General features: G+C 43.7%; 1 protein-coding gene across 2 annotated transcripts in view; it reads left to right on the top strand.

The window, feature by feature from the left end:
- LOC110499315 (fibulin-7) overlaps positions 1-17,171 on the top strand; it is a 31,068-nt gene extending 13,897 nt beyond the window's left edge. The window contains exons 4-8 of one of the 2 annotated variants that reach the window (XM_036956143.2): positions 5,052-5,177; positions 5,565-5,702; positions 6,655-6,792; positions 14,271-14,409; positions 15,217-17,171. In XM_036956143.2, coding sequence (XP_036812038.1) covers positions 5,052-5,177; positions 5,565-5,702; positions 6,655-6,792; positions 14,271-14,409; positions 15,217-15,589 — 914 coding nt within the window. In that variant the 3' untranslated portion in view covers positions 15,590-17,171. Of the gene's footprint in view, positions 1-5,051; positions 5,178-5,495; positions 5,703-6,654; positions 6,793-14,270; positions 14,410-15,216 lie in introns of both variants that reach the window. The other variant, XM_036956141.2, reaches the window with a different exon arrangement.
- Positions 17,172-20,225: the final 3,054 nt, after the last annotated feature.

Below are 20,225 nucleotides of genomic sequence, written 5' to 3'. Positions count from 1 at the left end.
GAGATAGAAGGAGAGAGAGGGATAGATAGAGAGAGAGAGAGAGAGAGAGAGAGAGAGAGGTAGAAAGAGAGCGAGAGAGAGAAAGGGAGAGATAGAGCGAGGGAGAGGGATGGATAGAGGGAGGGAGAGGGATAGATAGAGGAAGGGAGAGGGATATATAGAGGGAGAGAGAGGGAGAGGGATAGTTAGAGGGAGAGATAGAGAGAGTGTGAGGGATAGATAGAGGGAGAGATAGGGAGAGGGATAGATAGAGGGATAGATAGAGGGAAAGGGAGAGATAGAGGGAGAGAGAGTGAGAGGGATAGATAGAGGGAGAGGGATAGATAGAGGGAGAGAGAGGGAGAGGGATAGATAGAGGGAGAGGGATAGATAGAGGGAGAGAGAGGGAGAGGGATAGATAGAGGAGAGGGGAATGGATAGATAGAGGGAGAGAGAGTGAGAGGGATAGATAGAGGGAAAGGGATAGATAGAGGGAGAGAGAGTGAGAGGGATAGATAGAGGGATAGAGAGTGAGAGGGATAGATAGAGGGAGAGAGAGTGAGAGGGATAGATAGAGGGAAAGGGATAGATAGAGGGAGAGAGAGTGAGAGGGATAGATAGAGGGAGAGAGAGTGAGAGGGATAGATAGAGGGAGAGGGAGGGAGAGGGATAGATAGAGGGAGGGAGAGGGATATATAGAGGGAGAGAGAGGGAGAGGGATAGTTAGAGGGAGAGATAGAGATAGGGAGAGGGATAGATAGAGGGATAGATAGAGGGAAAGGGATAGATAGAGGGAGAGAGTGAGAGGGATAGATAGAGGGAGAGGGATAGATAGAGGGAGAGAGAGGGAGAGGGATAGATAGAGGAGAGGGAAATGGATAGATAGAGGGAGAGAGAGTGAGAGGGATAGATAGAGGGAAAGGGATAGATAGAGGGAGAGAGAGTGAGAGGGATAGATAGAGGGATAGAGAGTGAGAGGGCTAGATAGAGGGATAGAGGGAGAGAGAGTGAGAGGGATAGATAGAGGGAAAGGGATAGATAGAGGGAGAGAGAGTGAGAGGGATAGATAGAGGGAGAGAGAGTGAGAGGGATAGATAGAGGGATAGATAGAGGGAGAGAGAGTGAGAGGGATAGATAGAGGGATAGATAGAGGGAGAGAGAGGGAGAGGGATAGATAGAGGGATAGATAGAGAGAAAGGGATAGATAGAGAGATAGGGATAGATAGAGGGAGAGAGAGTGAGAGGGATAGATAGAGGGATAGATAGAGGGAAAGGGATAGATAGAGGGAGAGAGAGTGAGAGGGATAGATAGAGGGATAGATAGAGGGAGAGAGAGTGAGAGGGATAGATAGAGTGAGATAGAGGGATAGATAGAGGGAGAGAGAGTGAAAGGGATAAATAGAGAGGGAGAGGGATAGATATAGGGAAAGGGATAGATAGAGGGAGAGATAGAGAGAAAGGGATAGATAGAGAGAAAGGGATAGATAGAGGGAGTGAGAGTGAGAGGGATAGATAGAGTGAGATAGAGGGATAGATAGAGGTAGAGAGAGTGAGAGGGATAGATAGAGTGAGATAGAGGGATAGATAGAGGTAGAGAGAGTGAGAGGGATAGATATAGGGAAAGGGATAGATAGAGGGAGAGAGAGGGAATGAGAAATAAGGATAGAAGGAGGGCAGAGTCTCTGGGTCTTTAGCTCTGTGGGCTAACTGTATTTTGAACGAGAGTGCTATATAGAGTGAGAGCTAGAGGGAGAGGGAGAGAGAAAATGAGAGGGAAAGAGGTAGGTCTTTGCTTCTGTGGGCTAACTGTATTTTGACTCCTCTCCTAATCCCATGGTGTTTATTTGCCTTCCCCGGGGCCACCTGACCACAGGACAGGTACAGATGTATAGACCTATTTCTCTCCCTGGGATATTTTTAAACTCATTTTCCACATATTTTACATTTTTTATCCTCTCCCTCTCAATAGTGCTTTTTTAAAGCCAAACTCTAAATTTAGACATCTTATATATATGTACAGGACTACCCCTTTAGAACCCATCCACAGAGATGATATTGTGCAAGTTGGGTCTTTTCCTGGTCGTTTTAAACATCAACATCCCCGTCTCCTTTGAGACCTAAGCACACATTGACTGAACTGACTGTACCACTTCGGATGTGTCTCAAATGGCGCCCTATTCCCTATTTAGTGCACTACTTTTGACCAGAGACCTATGTGAATAGGGTGACATTTGGAATGCACATTGGAATGTCTCGGCTAGTGCCAGTAGCGATGGCCGGGCTGGCAGAGATGTGAGCCATCAATAGCATGCTTAACATAGTTGATGCTATTAGACCATGGGCCGTGGTGCTGTAATGAAATATATGAGTGCAGCATGGATGAACTTAACCTCTGCCTTCTGGAACCCCTGGACAAAGAGACTGAAGAGAGGAACAGCATGGATGAACTTAACCTCTGCCTTCTGGAACCCCTGGACAAAGAGACTGAAGAAAGGAACAGCATGGATGAACTTAACCTCTGCCTTCTGGAACCCCTGGACAAAGAGACTGAAGAGAGGAACAGCATGGATGAACTTAACCTCTGCCTTCTGGAACCCCTGGACAAAGAGACTGAAGAGAGGAACAGCATGGATGAACTTAACCTCTGCCTTCTGGAACCCCTGGACAAAGAGACTGAAGAAAGGAACAGCATGGATGAACTTAACCTCTGCCTTCTGGAACCCCTGGACAAAGAGACTGAAGAGAGGAACAGCATGGATGAACTTAACCTCTGCCTTCTGGAACCCCTGGACAAAGAGACTGAAGAGAGGAACAGCATGGATGAACTTAACCTCTGCCTTCTGGAACCCCTGGACAAAGAGACTGAAGAGAGGAACAGCATGGATGAACTTAACCTCTGCCTTCTGGAACCCCTGGACAAAGAGACTGAAGAGAGGAACAGCATGGATGAACTTAACCTCTGCCTTCTGGAACCCCTGGACAAAGAGACTGAAGAAAGGAACAGCATGGATGAACTTAACATCTGCCTTCTGGAACCCCTGGACAAAGAGACTGAAGAGAGGAACAGCATGGATGAACTTAACCTCTGCCTTCTGGAACCCCTGGACAAAGAGACTGAAGAGAGGAACAGCATGGATGAACTTAACCTCTGCCTTCTGGAACCCCTGGACAAAGAGACTGAAGAGAGGAACAGCATGGATGAACTTAACCTCTGCCTTCTGGAACCCCTGGACAAAGAGACTGAAGAGAGGAACAGAAAAAATAGAAGGGGCTAGTAATCTTACAGTAGCCCTGCTGCCAATCCTGGACTGCATCCCAAATAACATCATATTATCTGTGTTGTGCACTACTTATGGGCCCTGGTCAAAATTGAATATTATGCCATTTGTGACGTAGTCGTTATTATGGGGGAATAGCACCAACACAGAGAGGGGAAGGGGAATAGGGGAATGTGCCCCCCTCTGGAATGCAGTCTAGTACAGGTGTTTTCTGTGTCCTTTATTGCCACTTTAACGAGGGGTTCATTCAGTGAGGGCTCTGAGCTCCAGCCACGATGAAGAATGGGCCTTTTCTTCTCATCCCCTTATCTGTTTATGTGCGGCTTGGTACCCCTTTAGTTGGCCAGCCGGCTGGCTCACGGGATGGGCTGCCTTCTCCCTTTCAGCCTGGCTTTCAGGGGCTGCTCCAGCTCAAACAAGGTCACCCTGAATGGGACGTGTACGTGTGTTATTCCTCCTCCTAGCAGAATAAAAATCTAATAAAAGTTTATTGTTCGAGGTGCACAGTTTAGAAGATGTTACAGCGGGTGCAGCGAAATGCTTATGTTACTAGCTCGTAACAATGCAGTAAAATATCAAACAAGTAAACACGCACAAAAAGAAAGAAATCAAGAGTATGTTACAGTCCCTTATGTCTCTCTGGAAGGAGATCCTCGCCCTGAGCGCATCTACTTTATTATCCAGGAACTGAATGTTGATGGTTTGCTCGCTGCCTGAGTCTTCTGTTCCCTCGTCTCCGGCATCAACCTTTTGGTGTAGCACCCGGGATGAATGGGGCTGCCTCTGAAAGTTCGAAACAAAGGATCCACAAAAATGTGTCAGACCCCCAGTACTCCTGCTCCAGTCAATCCACCAATTCAGAGAGAGGTGATGGTGGATACAGGGAGGGGGGGATGAGGGTAGAGTAGGGTGTGTGTGTGTGTGTGTGTGTGTGTGTGTGTGTTATTCTTAATCCCGTGGTAGATCCACTACTCTCAAGAGACAGACAGCTTTCTTCTAATTTCCAATGATAACATAGTCCACTCTGCAGCCAATTGAAGAAGCAATTTTGTTGCAATGGAATAAGTTTCCATGTTTGAAGAATAACCTTTTCTCCTTATTTATAAGTACAAAATCAGTACAAACCTCTTCTAGGGAGTTTTTCACTTGTTATAAGCAGTTACATAAACACAGACTCTTGGAGTCAGTGAAAGGCATGTGCCTCCTAACATTACAATTCTACAAGAATTAAACCCATTATAAAACCATTAAAACCATAATGCTAATAAAACCATGCCAACGGTCTCTGGAGAACTTTGTTCATCATGCTCATTTGACAAAAACAAAAACAAATCACCATCCATCCAACCATCCTGTGCAAGTCCATTTAGCTCAAACAACACCACTTCTTTATACAGTATGAATCAGGACTGAAACATTTCATCTCTCATTTCAAGCACTTTGAACGGTGAGGCTGGAGACCTGAAGGGGAGTATTGACGGGGAAAGGAATGAATTGTCCTCTGTCTGTAAACGATGCTGCCAGGTTAGTCTGGTCTAAATCTGCTGTATTAGGTATCACCCATCCCCTGGACAGAGAGCAGACCTACAGCCCCTAGATGGGACTGAGATAAGTAGAGAGCTAACAGTATGCTCATTCATGTGTGAGACATCATGTATCTATTTAAAACAGTGTCAACAACAGAATTAAATACAACACTAGAATTGACATTGGCTTTCTAGGCAATGTGACTACAGGGCAGCCATCTTGATCAGGGAAATCTTTCATTCTTTCACCTCTCCCTTATGTTCATAGATGTGAGTGAGTGCTCCAGTAACCCATGCCAGAACGGAGGGACCTGTGTAGAGGGAGTCAACCAATACAAGTGCACCTGTCCACAGAGCTGGAGTGGATCCAGCTGTCAGCACCAGACACAGACAGGTCAGCGGTACCAGACTTCATACACCTAAGACCCTACCATAGGACATAGAACCTAGAGACAATTGCATGACATTGCTATTTGTTGCTAGCTCACATATGATGTTCTGTTGTACATACTGTATTTGTGGATATCTGTGCATTGTTGTATGTGTTGTGTTATGTCTGTGTATGTGTTGTCAAGTCCTTGATACGTGTATGTCCTTGTCTTTGTTGTTTGTCCATGTATTGTCATGTACGTCTGCATGGTTGGGTTGTGGTTGTGCTGTGGTTGTATTTGTGCCTGTGCTTTTTGTGCGTGGTTGTGGTTGCGTTGTCCAGTGGTGCACAGGCCCTCTCCGGGCCGCCGGGCGAAGTTTAAGCTCCTCCCTCTCCCTCTGTCGCGTTCAGCGCCACCTGAGTGGAGCGTCATGAACGACCCTGCGTTTAGCCGACGACCCCGCTGTGCCAAGGTGGACAGAGCCCAACACTGCAGCTGCGACGCTGGCTTTCACATGAGTGGCACCTCGGACAACAGCATCTGCCAGGGTGAGACAGTCAGACAGGGATCTAGCTTGGTTAGTTTGGTTATGTTAGCCTGGTTAGTTTGGTTCAATCTGGTTTAATCAGGCTATGCCAAAGTGGACAGAGCCCAACGCTGTGATGCTGTGTTTCATATGAGTGGCACCTCGGACAACTCCATCTGCCAGGGAAAGACTGGCCTTTTCCAGAAACAACCCCTAGCATCTAGCCCCTACCCACTAACTAGTTAGGATCTGAGAGGATTGGATAGTTGTAAGCTATATGGTGACGATATCTCCACCTTCCTATTTGAAGATAGCAAATACTGTTTGAACCCAGGTCTGCTGCTTGACATGGCTGCAATGTCCATAGTTTATGTGTCTAGACCCTGGAGCACCCATTTCCATCTCTTGTGCTGTTGCAGAGATGTCATGTTATTGGCCCCTAATTCTTAATTAGGCATTAAACAACTCTCTACTTACCCCATCCCAGACAGACAGACAGATGAGAGATTGGACAAAGGGCCTCTTGCCCTTCAGCTCAAATCCTTCTACCTACTGTATCCCTCCCTATCCTTCCACCTATTCCTCTCTTTCTATCCTGTATTCCTGTCTCGATCCTTGTAAATGTATGACTCTAGGGAAGGGATCATCAACTACATTCAGCCTCGGGCCATTTTTTTCTTGAGCAGATAGTCAGGGGGCTGGAACATAATTACAAGTAATTTGTAGACTGATATACAATATTTGACTAAAACAATAATTTCAGACCTTGCTTACATTTTTTACAATCATTACTATTATGTATGGGAATACTTGGGAACAGATTTCCAAAATTAAAATCACTTGGAGCTGATTTTCTGCTGTTTTACAGTATTTTATGTCCAACCATGAAAACAAATAAATGTTGTTTTTTTTGCTCAGAAAACTTCAGGGGTTAAATAAAACCAGTCTCACCCCTCCTCTCTCTCTCCTCCCAGATGTGAACGAGTGTGAGGTGTACCGGCTGGACCAGGGGGGCAAGCTGTGTGTGTATGAGTGTGTCAACGTCCCAGGCTCCTACCAATGCTCCTGTCCCAGAGGCTACAAGCTGCTGCCTGATGGAAGGAGCTGTGAGGGTGAGTGACAGGAGGGTAGGAGAGTGGGAGGATAGGAGGGGATGGAGGGGATAGAGGGGTGGAGGGGGGAAGGGTGGGTAGGAGGGGATGGAGGGGATAGAGGGATGGAGGGGGGAAGGGTGAGTAGGAAGGGATGGAGTGGATAGAGGGATGGAGGGGGAAGGGTGGGTAGGAGGGGATAGGGGGAAGGGAGGGTAGGAGGGGATAGAGGGATGGAGGGGGAAGGGTGGGTAGGAGGGGATAGGGGGAAGGGAGGGTAGGAGGTGATGGAGGGGATAGAGGGATGGAGGGGATAGAGGGATGGAGGGGGGAAGGGAGGGTAGGAGGGGATGGAGGGACGCAGGCAGAAGAGAGGGTAGAAGGGAATGGAGGGTGGAAGGGGGGCAGGAGAGGATGGAGGGTAGGAGGGGATGGAGGGCAGTAGGGAGGGTAGGAGAGAATGGAGGGCTGTAGAGAGGGTAGAAGGTAGAGGTCTTCATGTTTTCAACAGACCCGAAATTCTGAGATCCACCAGGGACCCGAGTGGTGGTTCTGGTCCTAAATTCTGACATTTGTCTTGGATCTGGGTCTGATATAAGTGCCTGGTGTCTCTGGTATGTGCAATTACCCGATTGTACCTGTCCTCTGTTAATGTAGTGTTTGTGTGATGAGAGCTGCGCGAGTTTGTTATCTGTGCCAGACAATTGCAACTCAATAAAACGTATAGCTTATATCCAGCTGAAACTGGTTCAGGCTGCCCGCCTCAAGTGCGCCTGCTGCTGAGGAGAGAGAGAGAGCGAGTGAAAGGAGCCTTGGCCTAGGCTACTGTTGATTGCGAATATGGAGTCCTTTTTCATTGAAGAAAATGTTCAGTTAGAGGAGAAAGACTATAGTGAAAAGAAGCCGAAAATAGGAAAGTCCTCGAGGACAAGTTTGAATTTTGTAGTGGACAAAGATGAGAAAATGTTTGCGTGTCTGTGTGCAACTCGCTATTCAGGTTTGTTGCAATTTTCTACCTTTCATTTATTTATTTTCGTATTTATTATCAATTGTTTAGTCGTTAATATTATTGTAAATCATTATGGTTATTATGATGATGATGATTGTAAGTATATTAAATAATCTAAACCGGTTATTTAAATGGCCTATTCTTTTTGTTGAGACATTTTCATGGTAAAGTAGGTTCTAACTGTGTTTAGTTTCAGGTTAAAAGTAGGCCTGTTGTAAAATAAATAGTATTAGCCTTGCTGTCATTTGTTGGGTAGGCCTACAGTAGGAATTGGTCTTTGTTGGTAATTCATATAATGCCGCAATATAATAACATGTTTGTATTTTCCTTATAAACAATGGCATGGGTTACTTTTGATATTACCACTAATAAAGTTAAATCACTTTTGTGAACGTTTGGTATGGTATGGCTATTATTAGGCTTAGCATCAGCAGGCCTATGAATGCAGTGCGCACTGACACTCCAACTGGCTCCAATGGACTCATCTCGATGCACACACACACACACACACACACACACACACACACACACACACACACACACACACACACACACACACACACACACACACACACACACACACACACTACATGTTAATGTTTTTAAATGTAAAGTATTTGGCCTGTAATGCATTTTACGTTATGTTTCAGACCCCAATAAGACTCCCTGTCACCATTGCCTTCGTTATGTTTCGGACCCCAATAAGACTACCTGTCACCATTGCCTTCGTTATGTTTCAGACCCCAATAAGACTACCTGTCACCATTGCCTTCGTTATGTTTCGGACCCCAATAAGACTACCTGTCACCATTGCCTTCGTTATGTTTCAGACCACAATAAGACTCCCTGTCACCATTGCCTTCGTTATGTTTCAGACCCCAATAAGACTCCCTGTCACCATTGCCTTCGTTATGTTTCAGACCCCAATAAGACTCCCTGTCACCATTGCCTTCGTTATGTTTCAGACCCCAATAAGACTACCTGTCACCATTGCCTTCGTTATGTTTCAGACCCCAATAAGACTCCCTGTCACCATTGCCTTCGTTATGTTTCAGACCCCAATAAGACTACCTGTCACCATTGCCTTCGTTATGTTTCAGACCCCAATAAGACTCCCTGTCACCATTGCCTTCATTATGTTTCAGACCCCAATAAGACTCCCTGTCACCATTGCCTTCGTTATGTTTCAGACCCCAATAAGACTCCCTGTCACCATTGCCTTCGTTATGTTTCAGACCCCAATAAGACTCCCTGTCACCATTGCCTTCGTTATGTTTCAGACCCCAATAAGACTCCCTGTCACCATTGCCTTCGTTATGTTTCAGACCCCAATAAGACTACCTGTCACCATTGCCTTCGTTATGTTTCAGACCCCAATAAGACTCCCTGTCACCATTGCCTTCATTATGTTTCAGACCCCAATAAGACTCCCTGTCACCATTGCCTTCGTTATGTTTCAGACCCCAATAAGACTCCCTGTCACCATTGCCTTCGTTATGTTTCAGACCCCAATAAGACTACCTGTCACCATTGCCTTCGTTATGTTTCGGACCCCAATAAGACTACCTGTCACCATTGCCTTCGTTATGTTTCAGACCCCAATAAGACTCCCTGTCACCATTGCCTTCGTTATGTTTCAGACCCCAATAAGACTCCCTGTCACCATTGCCTTCGTTATGTTTCAGACCCCAATAAGACTCCCTGTCACCATTGCCTTCGTTATGTTTCAGACCCCAATAAGACTACCTGTCACCATTGCCTTCGTTATGTTTCAGACCCCAATAAGACTCCCTGTCACCATTGCCTTCGTTATGTTTCAGACCCCAATAAGACTACCTGTCACCATTGCCTTCGTTATGTTTCAGACCCCAATAAGACTCCCTGTCACCATTGCCTTCATTATGTTTCAGACCCCAATAAGACTCCCTGTCACCATTGCCTTCGTTATGTTTCAGACCCCAATAAGACTCCCTGTCACCATTGCCTTCGTTATGTTTCAGACCCCAATAAGACTCCCTGTCACCATTGCCTTCGTTATGTTTCAGACCCCAATAAGACTCCCTGTCACCATTGCCTTCGTTATGTTTCAGACCCCAATAAGACTACCTGTCACCATTGCCTTCGTTATGTTTCAGACCCCAATAAGACTACCTGTCACCATTGCCTTCGTTATGTTTCGGACCCCAATAAGACTGACTCCCTGTCACCATTGCCTTCGTTATGTTTCAGACCCCAATAAGACTCCCTGTCACCATTGCCTTCGTTATGTTTCAGACCCCAATAAGACTCCCTGTCACCATTGCCTTCGGATAATGGGGATTCTAATGAATCTAATCTGAAATCTTGAGGAGAGGAAGAATGTTTTAGGCCTACCAATATCAAATATATTCTGAACGAAAATTCACGAATTATTGTCCTTCTGTACACCTATATCTGTATAGCAGTACTAGCCTATCTGACAACTAAAAATAAATCCCATGTCGATGTCCGGAACATGGCGCCGGAATATCTATATCTTCCTCTCCGTCTCTCTAGGCCTAAGCTTGTCTCCTTTAATATATATATTTTTTATATTAATACCATACAGTGGATGCTTAGGCCTTATGCGTGCAATGCCTTGATGCATGTCGCTCAAATCTCCAACAGCTTAACCGTGAGGTAGACAACTATTGTTTTAGGAAAGTAAAAACCAATAAAACAAAAGACTACTATCGAAATACAGCTAATTGTTTTTTTGTATAGGCAGTTTGTATAGGCAGTTTGTATAGGCAGTTTGTATAGGCAGTTTGTATAGGCAGTTTGTTATAGGCAGTTTGTTATAGGCAGTTTGTTATAGGCAGTTTGTTATAGGCAGTTTGTTATAGGCAGTTTGTTATAGGCAGTTTGTATAGGCAGTTTGTTATAGGCAGTTTGTTATAGGCAGTTTGTTATAGGCAGTTTGTTATAGGCAGTTTGTTATAGGCAGTTTGTATAGGCAGTTTGTTATAGGCAGTTTGTTATAGGCAGTTTGTATAGGCAGTTTGTTATAGGCAGTTTGTTATAGGCAGTTTATATAGGCAGTTTGTTATAGGCAGTTTGTTATAGGCAGTTTGTATAGGCAGTTTGTTATAGGCAGTTTGTTATAGGCAGTTTGTTATAGGCAGTTTGTATAGGCAGTTTGTATAGGCAGTTTGTTATAGGCAGTTTGTATAGGCAGTTTGTTATAGGCAGTTTGTATAGGCAGTTTGTTATAGGCAGTTTGTTATAGGCAGTTTGTTATAGGCAGTTTGATATAGGCAGTTTGTATAGGCAGTTTGTTATAGGCAGTTTGTTATAGGCAGTTTGTTATAGGCAGTTTGTTATAGGCAGTTTTTAAGGACAAATAACTGTGGATCATTTGGCCAATATCGCTTGCTTATTGATGGAGCTGGCAGCGCCGAGTTGGAGGTGTCTTACTCTCTCTCTTTCTCTCAGGATTTTAATGTGTCAGTCAAATCCCAAACAGTTTGGGTCTGTTTTCCACTGTGCTTTTCGGAATGGGTGTGACTGTCCTTGGTTTAGTTCAGAACTGGTCTCCATGTAAAAAAAAAAAATATATATATATATATATATATATATATATATATATATATATATATATATATCGGTCGGGTGGGAAAGCCACGGATCCATTTCGGAACGGATCCAGCTTTTTGGACCGGGAAGACTTCTAGTAGGAGGGGATGGAGGACAATGGCCCATTCATTTCCATGTGTTTTGGCTGTGGCGCTATGCATGGAGCTGCAGAGCTGGGCTTATAACTACAAAGCTACAGGCAGGGAGGGCCAGACTAGGGCTGGGGCTGGAAACGTTAGCTGTCAAATCCTTGTGTCCTTGCTTCCTTGTGCTTTGAGAGGAATTGAGTAAACAATGATGGAGTATAGAGGAAGCAAGGATTTGATGGCTGTGTCTTTCATACCATCTATACCATCAGCACTATACCAGCCTTTTGGACCACATAAAAGTAGCCTATACATTTTTCATTTGTTTAATATTCCATCAGAAAAAGGACTTTCAGAAAAACATATTGGTCAAGCTCAGGCACTTAAATCTCTAGGTGCATAATACCATACAGTCATTGCATAGTCCTAACAGGGTGGAAATTTGGAGCCTGAATTAGACATATTTCTGTGGGTGATTGAGATTAAAGGAACAATCCACCCAAAACCACTCATTCCTGTAATGTACAATATTTTTTGTCAACAAATGTTTCATTTTGTCGTTATAGTAAAGTTGGTAGCAAGTGGCGAGTGGCGCAGCAATCTGAGGCACTGCATCTCAGCGCTAGAGGTGACACGACAGACCCTGGTTCGATTCCAGGCTATATCACAACCGGCTGTGATTGGGAGTCCCATAGGGTGGCGCACAATTGGCCCAGCGTCGTCCGGGTTTAGCCGGGATATGCCGGCATTATAAATATGAATTTGTTCTTAACTGACATACCTGGTTAAATAAAATGTGAAAATTGTTGTCGAAATGTATTGCAGCTCAAGTCGACTACAAAACCCACAATGCAATGCTTTCTCTATGGGCTGACTGGCTAGCAAACGTAGCTACACACAATAATACCAAAGTCAATATCAGCACGTTAAGTAGCTAGTTAGCTGTAAAATCGCCTAAACAAACTGCACTCTCAATTTAGGAGTCTACAAGCTCACCATGTTCAACCTGCAGATCGATGTGCCTCACCCTGGACTGAAGAAGCAGACCCTCTGTTAAATTATAAATTTCTCAAGGTAGGAATATCGCAAAAAATATGATCAATGGCTCATTTGAGAGAAGACAACATCCTACGTTATGACATCGGCCAGTACTGACATTTATGATATACGTTTTTGCGATCGAATTGTCGTATTCCTAATTTAGAGTAGTGATAATGGCTTTATCGCAATGCTTGAACAGCAATATCTCAGATACACATTGAAACATGAAATTACACAGGGAATCGATAGAACATTGCGCAGAGATACACAAAAGCAATATAATATTAAAAATGGGTGAATCTTTACTTTAAGCTAGCATAATGGTAAGCACTTGAAGATGATTTTAACTTCTAAATGTATTTTTACATGTTGAAATGTGGCACATTTTCTCTATAATTTACGCTAACAGGCTGGAAATGTATGAGTGAGACAAACAGACAAGCATCATGAAAAATAGATAAAACCGATTGTTTAGTTTTGTTTAGCTTTGCACCATTGATATTCCAACCACAAAATGATGGCACTTTCTGAGTGATGTCATTGTGGGAAGGTTCTGTGATAATTACTACAAACTAACAGGGTGGGAAGTGATATCAGGGACACAGAGAATATTAAATACAATAATAAAAAATACAAGAATGAAAAAAAGGTTTCGATGAAAGAGATTTTAAATGAGACTATAAAATAATGACGAAAGATTTGAAATATATTTGAATATTTTATGGCTTGTATTTCTCGTAGAAGTTGATTAATAACACGGTAAAACATGGTAAAACACCTACATCCACTGACAAAAGTGTTAAAAATGCATAACATTCCTTTTCAATATCCATATTTTTCTGTTTTTAAGGTAAAGGACACGTGACCTTATATTTAAAGCCTTTTGGGATCTACATTTTACACAATATTTCCTGGGAACAGAAAAGGCAGTGCATTGTAGAAGTGACCCAGCTAGACACAGCCTGGGTCCTGGCTCTGAATAATGGGGGTTGTGGGGCTTTGCAGTACATTAATAAAGGTGAAATGAGGGAATGGAGGAGAGAGGCGAGTGAATGGAGGGATGAAGAGAAGGGATAAACAAACATCTTCATGGTTGGTTTAGCTTCAGAGGTCTATGGAAAGGAAGGGCGATGGTGGTGAAGGGAGGTATTGCTCTGCAGTGTGTTAGCTTAGCTATGGATGGAGGCCCTTTGAAAGGGAGAGGGGGGGGGGGGGGGAGAGAAAGAGGAGGCTGGTGGCTGTATGTATTTCTGTGGATGTGTCCAGTGCGCAGTCTTTTGCCTGACCATAGTCTCTACTCCCCAGTCCAGTTTCATCAACTCCCCTGTAGCTTAAGAAGCGTTACCTTCTCTGCTGGCCAGTGGAAGAGCAGATGACCTCACTAGTTCCCAGCAGAACAGACCATAAGGAATGTCTTCATCCAGGATGTGAGACGAGTCGTTTTGGGGAGACTAAACTGAACAACCAAATAAACAGTCAGTCCTCTAGTCTAGCCCTCCTGCCCGCCAGCCCAGACGACACTAACCACGAAGCAGGATGCCAGTCGGGCGGGTCAGAGGCTGGACGTGTCAATCTTTATTTCTCTATTTAATTGATTCTCCCTTTCTTCCTCTCTGTCCCAACCCCCCTCTCTCTCTCACTCCCCCTTGCTCTCTTCTTCCTCTCTCTTGCCCTCTCTTTCTCTCTCTCTCCTACCCCTCCCTCTCTCTTCCCCCTCCCTCTCTCCTCTCTCGCCCTCTCTTTCATCCCTCTCTCATGTTCTCCTCCAGATGTGGATGAGTGTCTGACCCAACAGCACAACTGCAGTAGAGGAACAACATGTATCAACACTGGAGGAGGGTTCCAGTGTGTGAGCCCGGAGTGTCCCCGATCACACGGCAACATCAGCTACGTCAAGACGTCTCCCTTGTAAGTAGATACAGATAGACACCCCCTGGTGTTTGTGTGTGTATTATTCCTCCCCCAGCAGTAGAATAATTGGTCAGACCACCAGTATTCCTACTGTAGGCATTCCACCAATTCAGAGGGAGGTGGTGGTGGATACAGTGTGTGTGTGTGTGTGTGTGTGTGTGTGTGTGTGTGTGTGTGTGTGTGTGTGTGTGTGTGTGTGTGTGTGTGTGTGTGTGTGTGTGTGTGTGTGTGTGTGTGTGTGTGTATGTGTGTGTGTGTGTGTTATTCTTAATCCCGTGATAGATCCACTAATCTCAAGAGACAGACAGCTTTCTTCTAATTTCCAATGATAACATAGTCCACTCTGCAGCCAATTGAAGAAGCGTTTTAGTTTAGCAAAGTATTACGTTTCCAATCTAGAGGGATAGCCAGATATACAGTGTATCTTCTGCATACTTATTCAATTGCTATGTTTTAGGGAAACAAACACAGTCACTGGAAGGCGTGTGTCTCATAGGAATGCTCATAAAAACCAGACCAGTACGACTTAAACAAAGTATGTTTGTAAAAAAATCTCAAAACAATACAGCTCCTTCATACAAGATGAATCAAGACTGAAACATTTTGTCTTATTTCAAACACTTTGACCAGGGATGCTTGACTGAGTACTGACGGGGAAAGGAATGAATTGTTCTCTGTTTGTAAATGATGGTACCAGATTGTGTTTGTTTGATTCTGTGTGCTGTGTACACATTTGTATGTTCATGTCACTAGAGCCTATCGCTCTCAAAATTACATCAACATCTCCTCTCTTCTCCCACACAGTCAGTGTGAGAGGAACCCCTGCCCTATGGAGAGTCGTTCCTGTCACCTGGCTCCTAAGACGGTCTCCTTCCACTACCTCTCCCTCCCCTCCAACCTCCAGACCCCGGCTACCCTGTTCCGCATGGCGACTGCCGCCGCCCCTGGCCGCCCCGGCCCCGACAGCCTGCGATTCGGCATCGTCGGGGGCAACAGCCGCGGGATGTTCGTGATGCAAAGGTCGGACCGCCAGACGGGTGAACTGATCCTGGTTCAGGGGTTACGAGGACCGCAGGATATCAGCGTTGATGTGGATATGTCCGAGTATAGTGAGCGCACCTTCCAGGCTAAGCATGTGGCGAAGGTGCATGTTCTTGTGTCGGCGTATGACTTCTGAGGAGGATGGACAGACAGAGGACAGAGGAGCGAGTGAGAGGGACAGAAGGAAGGAGGAGAGAAAAATAGAGCAATTGACAGAGGGATGAGGAAGTGAGAAGGACAGAGGGAGAAGGAGAAGTTAAAAGAAAATGAGAGGGACAGACACATAATTGTTTGGACTGGCATTGACTATAAAGTATATTCGTGAGGATGTAGCTGAAATGAATGAATGGTTGAGTGAGTGAGTTAATGAATGTGAGAGAGTCAACATTTGTGAAACAAACTGACAAAGTGGTAATGGAATGGTAATATTATTTTTCTTTCATTCGCTCAGGAGTTGGCCCCTGGGGTTGCCATAGTGACCGGAGGCGGCGCTCATGTATGTGCAATGCCATTGGCTAGATCTGTTTAAAGGCCCACTCCTTCATTTACTCCACTTAGTTTTCATTTAAAGCTGATGATCAAAAACGGCTGTAAATATCACAGAGTAGTCCTTTAAGAGACATGAACCCATATCTGCGTCTAAAGTGGCACCCTATTCCGTATTAAGTGCACAACTTATTTGTGCACTATGTAGGGAATGGGGTGCCATTTGGGATGCACACCCTGTAAAACATGGCTCTGATTTATCTGAATATTTTGTTGCTGTTGTTTATTGTTACATACTCAGTGATTCAATGCAGTGTGCTTTTACAATTTGTATAATTTACAAAGAGTGTTTTTTACTGACTTGCTTTGTGATTATAGAACCTAAACACTTAGAACAACTAAGAGTGTTTTTTACTGACTTGCTTTGTGATTATAGAACCTAAACACTTAGAACAACTAAGAGTGTTTTTACTGACTTGCTTTGTGATTATAGAACCTAAACACTTAGAACAACTAAGAGTGTTTTTTACTGACTTGTTTCGTGATTATAGGACCTAAACACTTAGAACAACTAAGAGTGTTTTTTACTGACTTGCTTCGTGATTATAGGACCTAAACACTTAGAACAACTAAGAGTGTTTTTTACTGACTTGCTTCGTGATTATAGGACCTAAACACTTAGAACAACTAAGAGTGTTTTTTACTGACTTGCTTCGTGATTATAGGACCTAAACACTTAGAACAACTAAGAGTGTTTTTACTGACTTGCTTCGTGATTATAGAACCTAAACACTTAGAACAACTAAGAGTGTTTTTTACTGACTTGCTTCGTGATTATAGGACCTAAACACTTAGAACAACTAAGAGTGTTTTTTACTGACTTGCTTCGTGATTATAGGACCTTAACACTTAGAACAACTAAGAGTGTTTTTTACTGACTCGCTTCGTGATTATAGGACCTAAACACTTAGAACAACTAAGAGTGTTTTTTCCCCCCATTATTATTATTATTTTTTACAATAGAAACCGTAATATTGTACTTGGACATATTTCCACTATGCTCATATTCAGTATGTAATTAAGATATGATGTAATTAATACATGGTAACTACAGTGATTTGGCAGCCCTGCCAATGCAGTGTACAATATATCAGCCATCTAATGTTTTAATAAGTCATTATTATTGCACATAACTATTTCTCCATACATGAAATAAAGACAGTCCTACAATACTAGTTTGATCTGATTTGCACCCCATGTCCCTATCCCAAAATACAGTATACAGTGAGGAAGGTCAAGTGATCAGCCCATGTCCCTATCCCAAAATACAGTATACAGTGAGGAAGGTCAAGTGATCAGCCCATGTCCCTATCCCAAAATACAGTGAGGAAGGTCAAGTGATCAGCCCATGTCCCTATCCCAAAATACAGTGAGGAAAGTTAAGTGATCAGCAATATGATCAGCAATGTTTAGCTTTAAAATAGAATTGATCAGAAAGAGAAAAAAAAATGTTTATCAGGAAAGTCCGTTGGCAGTACAGACCAGAATGCAGGTCAAAGCCTGTACATACTGGACTGTTGATTAGTATTAGAACCAAAGGAATGTCAGGTCAGAGCTTTCATTTTGACTGGAGAAATAGACATCAGGAAATGAAAGATATACCTCAATGTGTTTTTCAATTATATATTTGTCTGAGAGAGGGGGGGGGGGGGGGGGGGGGCGTAATGTTCACCACATGTCCTTTCTCTCTCGTCTTTCTTACTGTCTTTCGCCACTCCTCCACTCCCATCTCCGCCCGTCCCAGGGATTCAATTGCAATAAAGAAGATCAAAAGAACCGCAAGCTTCCAGGGTGGAGGGATGGAAGGTTGGGGGAGAGAGAAAAGAGATAAACATGCCATATTCGTATACGCACTACACCCCTGACTCAAAATGACAATGCTCTTTAATGGCCAACTCAAGACTTCCTTTTATAATTATTAGTACCATGCCTCCTGCTCTCAGCTTGCTGTCCTCGTTTGAAGCTGTTTGCTTGGACTGCTTGATGATGCACACATGTTTTGTTAAAGTTCAGAGCATGGGGATATTGCTGGAGACAGTTGGAGAGGAGAGTGCTGACTAGTCTGGGTAACACCTAACTCTCCAAGTCCTCCTGACTTCAGAGCTTGGAATGGCTCTTTGATGTTGTCGGCACAATGCATCGATAATGTACTTTTACTGGTTGACTCTGTGTCTTTCTCACTCAAACACCCACATGCACAGCCACACACAGCCCCTGAGCGCCACCCCCTTCCATTACAACGCTTGGATTTTCAAATCCAAACAATGAGAGTTCTCAACCCCAGAGGAAAAAATTGCATTTGAGAGAACCAAACAAACACGTCACTCTATTTCTGAGTGAATATTGCATTAACAAATAGCCTCCTTTCTAGACCAGTGTGCTCACATTTCTCCCTGTGCTGTGAGTGACGTGTGTCGTGTCAGCCAAGCTAAGTACTGACTGGGCTGGGCTACATAACTAAACCACTGCACTAGACTACATAACTGGGCTACATAACTAAACCACTACACTAGACTACATAACTGGGCTACATAACTAAACCACTGCACTAGACTACATAACTAAACCACTGCACTAGACTACATAACTAAACCACTATACTAGACTACATAACTGGGCTACATAACTAAACCACTATACTAGACTACATAACTGGGCTACATAACTAAACCACTGTACTAGACTACATAACTGGGCTACATAACTAAACCACTACACTAGACTACATAACTGGGCTACATAACTAAACCACTACACTAGACTACATAACTGGGCTACATAACTAAACCACTGCACTAGACTACATAACTAAACCACTACACTAGACTACATAACTGGGCTACATAACTAAACCACTACACTAGACTACATAACTGGGCTACATAACTAAACCACTACACTAGACTACATAATTGGGCGACATAACTAAACCACTGTACTAGACTACATAACTGGGCTACATAACTAAACCACCGCACTAGACTACATAACTGGGTTACATAACTAAGCCACTACACTAAACTACATAACTGGGCAACATACATTTGCCCTAGAAGTAATGATACATACTCTATGCATTCCTTGGAGTAAAGGCATCAAGGAGAAAGCAAAGTACAGGGGTTTATTACCAAGTTCTGTGTGCTAGCATGTTGTCTGTCACAGTGTAAAAGAGACACGTGAACATGATCAGATTTTAGTGGAAAGCTGCCCAATGTCACATAACACCTGCATCATTCACATCCTGTATTCATTTTCCCCTTTCACACAAAAGGAAGAAATAATCTCCAACATTCCAAATTCTCCAGATTCCAAAGGCATCGCCCGTGGACCATGTGCTCTCCATCCTCCTGAAACAACAGTAGACACCCTCCTTCCTCACTTTCCCCTTTGCTTTCGTACCTATTTCAAAATGTTCCTGCAATAACAAAACATATGGAATTCTATGGAAACCCAGAAAGTCATTCAGAAAGGGAAACAGTAGAGCCTTTCTTTCCCCTGGTATGTGAGTCCCTTTATGAAAACAGAGAAAAGCAGTGAGAGTTTTGTCAGTGGGCTATTTCAGAATGAAAAGACATAGAGGAGGTATTTTGTTCTGGTTATATTATGCAGGAAAGGGGGAGCTCGGCGGTGGATCGTTTTTCATGTGGGATAAATGTCTGGAGTTAGTCCAACAGTGGATGAGAAGAGAGGAGAGAGGAGAATGAGGATCTGTGTGATTGTTTTGTCTCCAGGTAGAACTCCCTACAGTCTCTCTTTCTTTCTTCCTCTCTCTCTCTCCCCTCCCTCTATCTCAAAACCTCCAACATAACAGGAACTGAGCTAACACACGACCACAACAAGCATCAGAGAAATAAATGTGACATTGGGACCTCAAAGAAACAGGCCTCATGATCTAGGATCAGGTCCCCCCTGTTCATGTAATCCTATTCATTAGGATCTAAAATGCAAAACTGATTCTAGATCAGCACTCATTCACAAAGCGTTTCAGAGTATATGGGCCCTGGGCTCCCATAGAGATAGATAGAGGACTCTAGTGCCCAAAAGTACATTTATTATGGGAAGTGCCATTAAGGCTTTTCACCATTTTGAAGTAATCAACTGGGTCGGACTTCTTATGGGTTTAGGAAGGATCACATAATTCCATCCAGGTCATCAGGAGGGATTAGCCAATGAATTATACTCGTGAGCAAACATTCCATAACAGCAGGTGTCAGTAAATCACCAAA

This window comes from Oncorhynchus mykiss, chromosome 20 (assembly GCF_057628025.1).
Source record: "Oncorhynchus mykiss isolate SJ-2025 chromosome 20, ASM5762802v1, whole genome shotgun sequence".
NCBI lineage: Eukaryota > Metazoa > Chordata > Actinopteri > Salmoniformes > Salmonidae > Oncorhynchus > Oncorhynchus mykiss.
The sequence above is the reverse complement of the archived record's forward strand: the minus strand, read 5'-3'. Positions and strand labels throughout refer to the sequence as shown.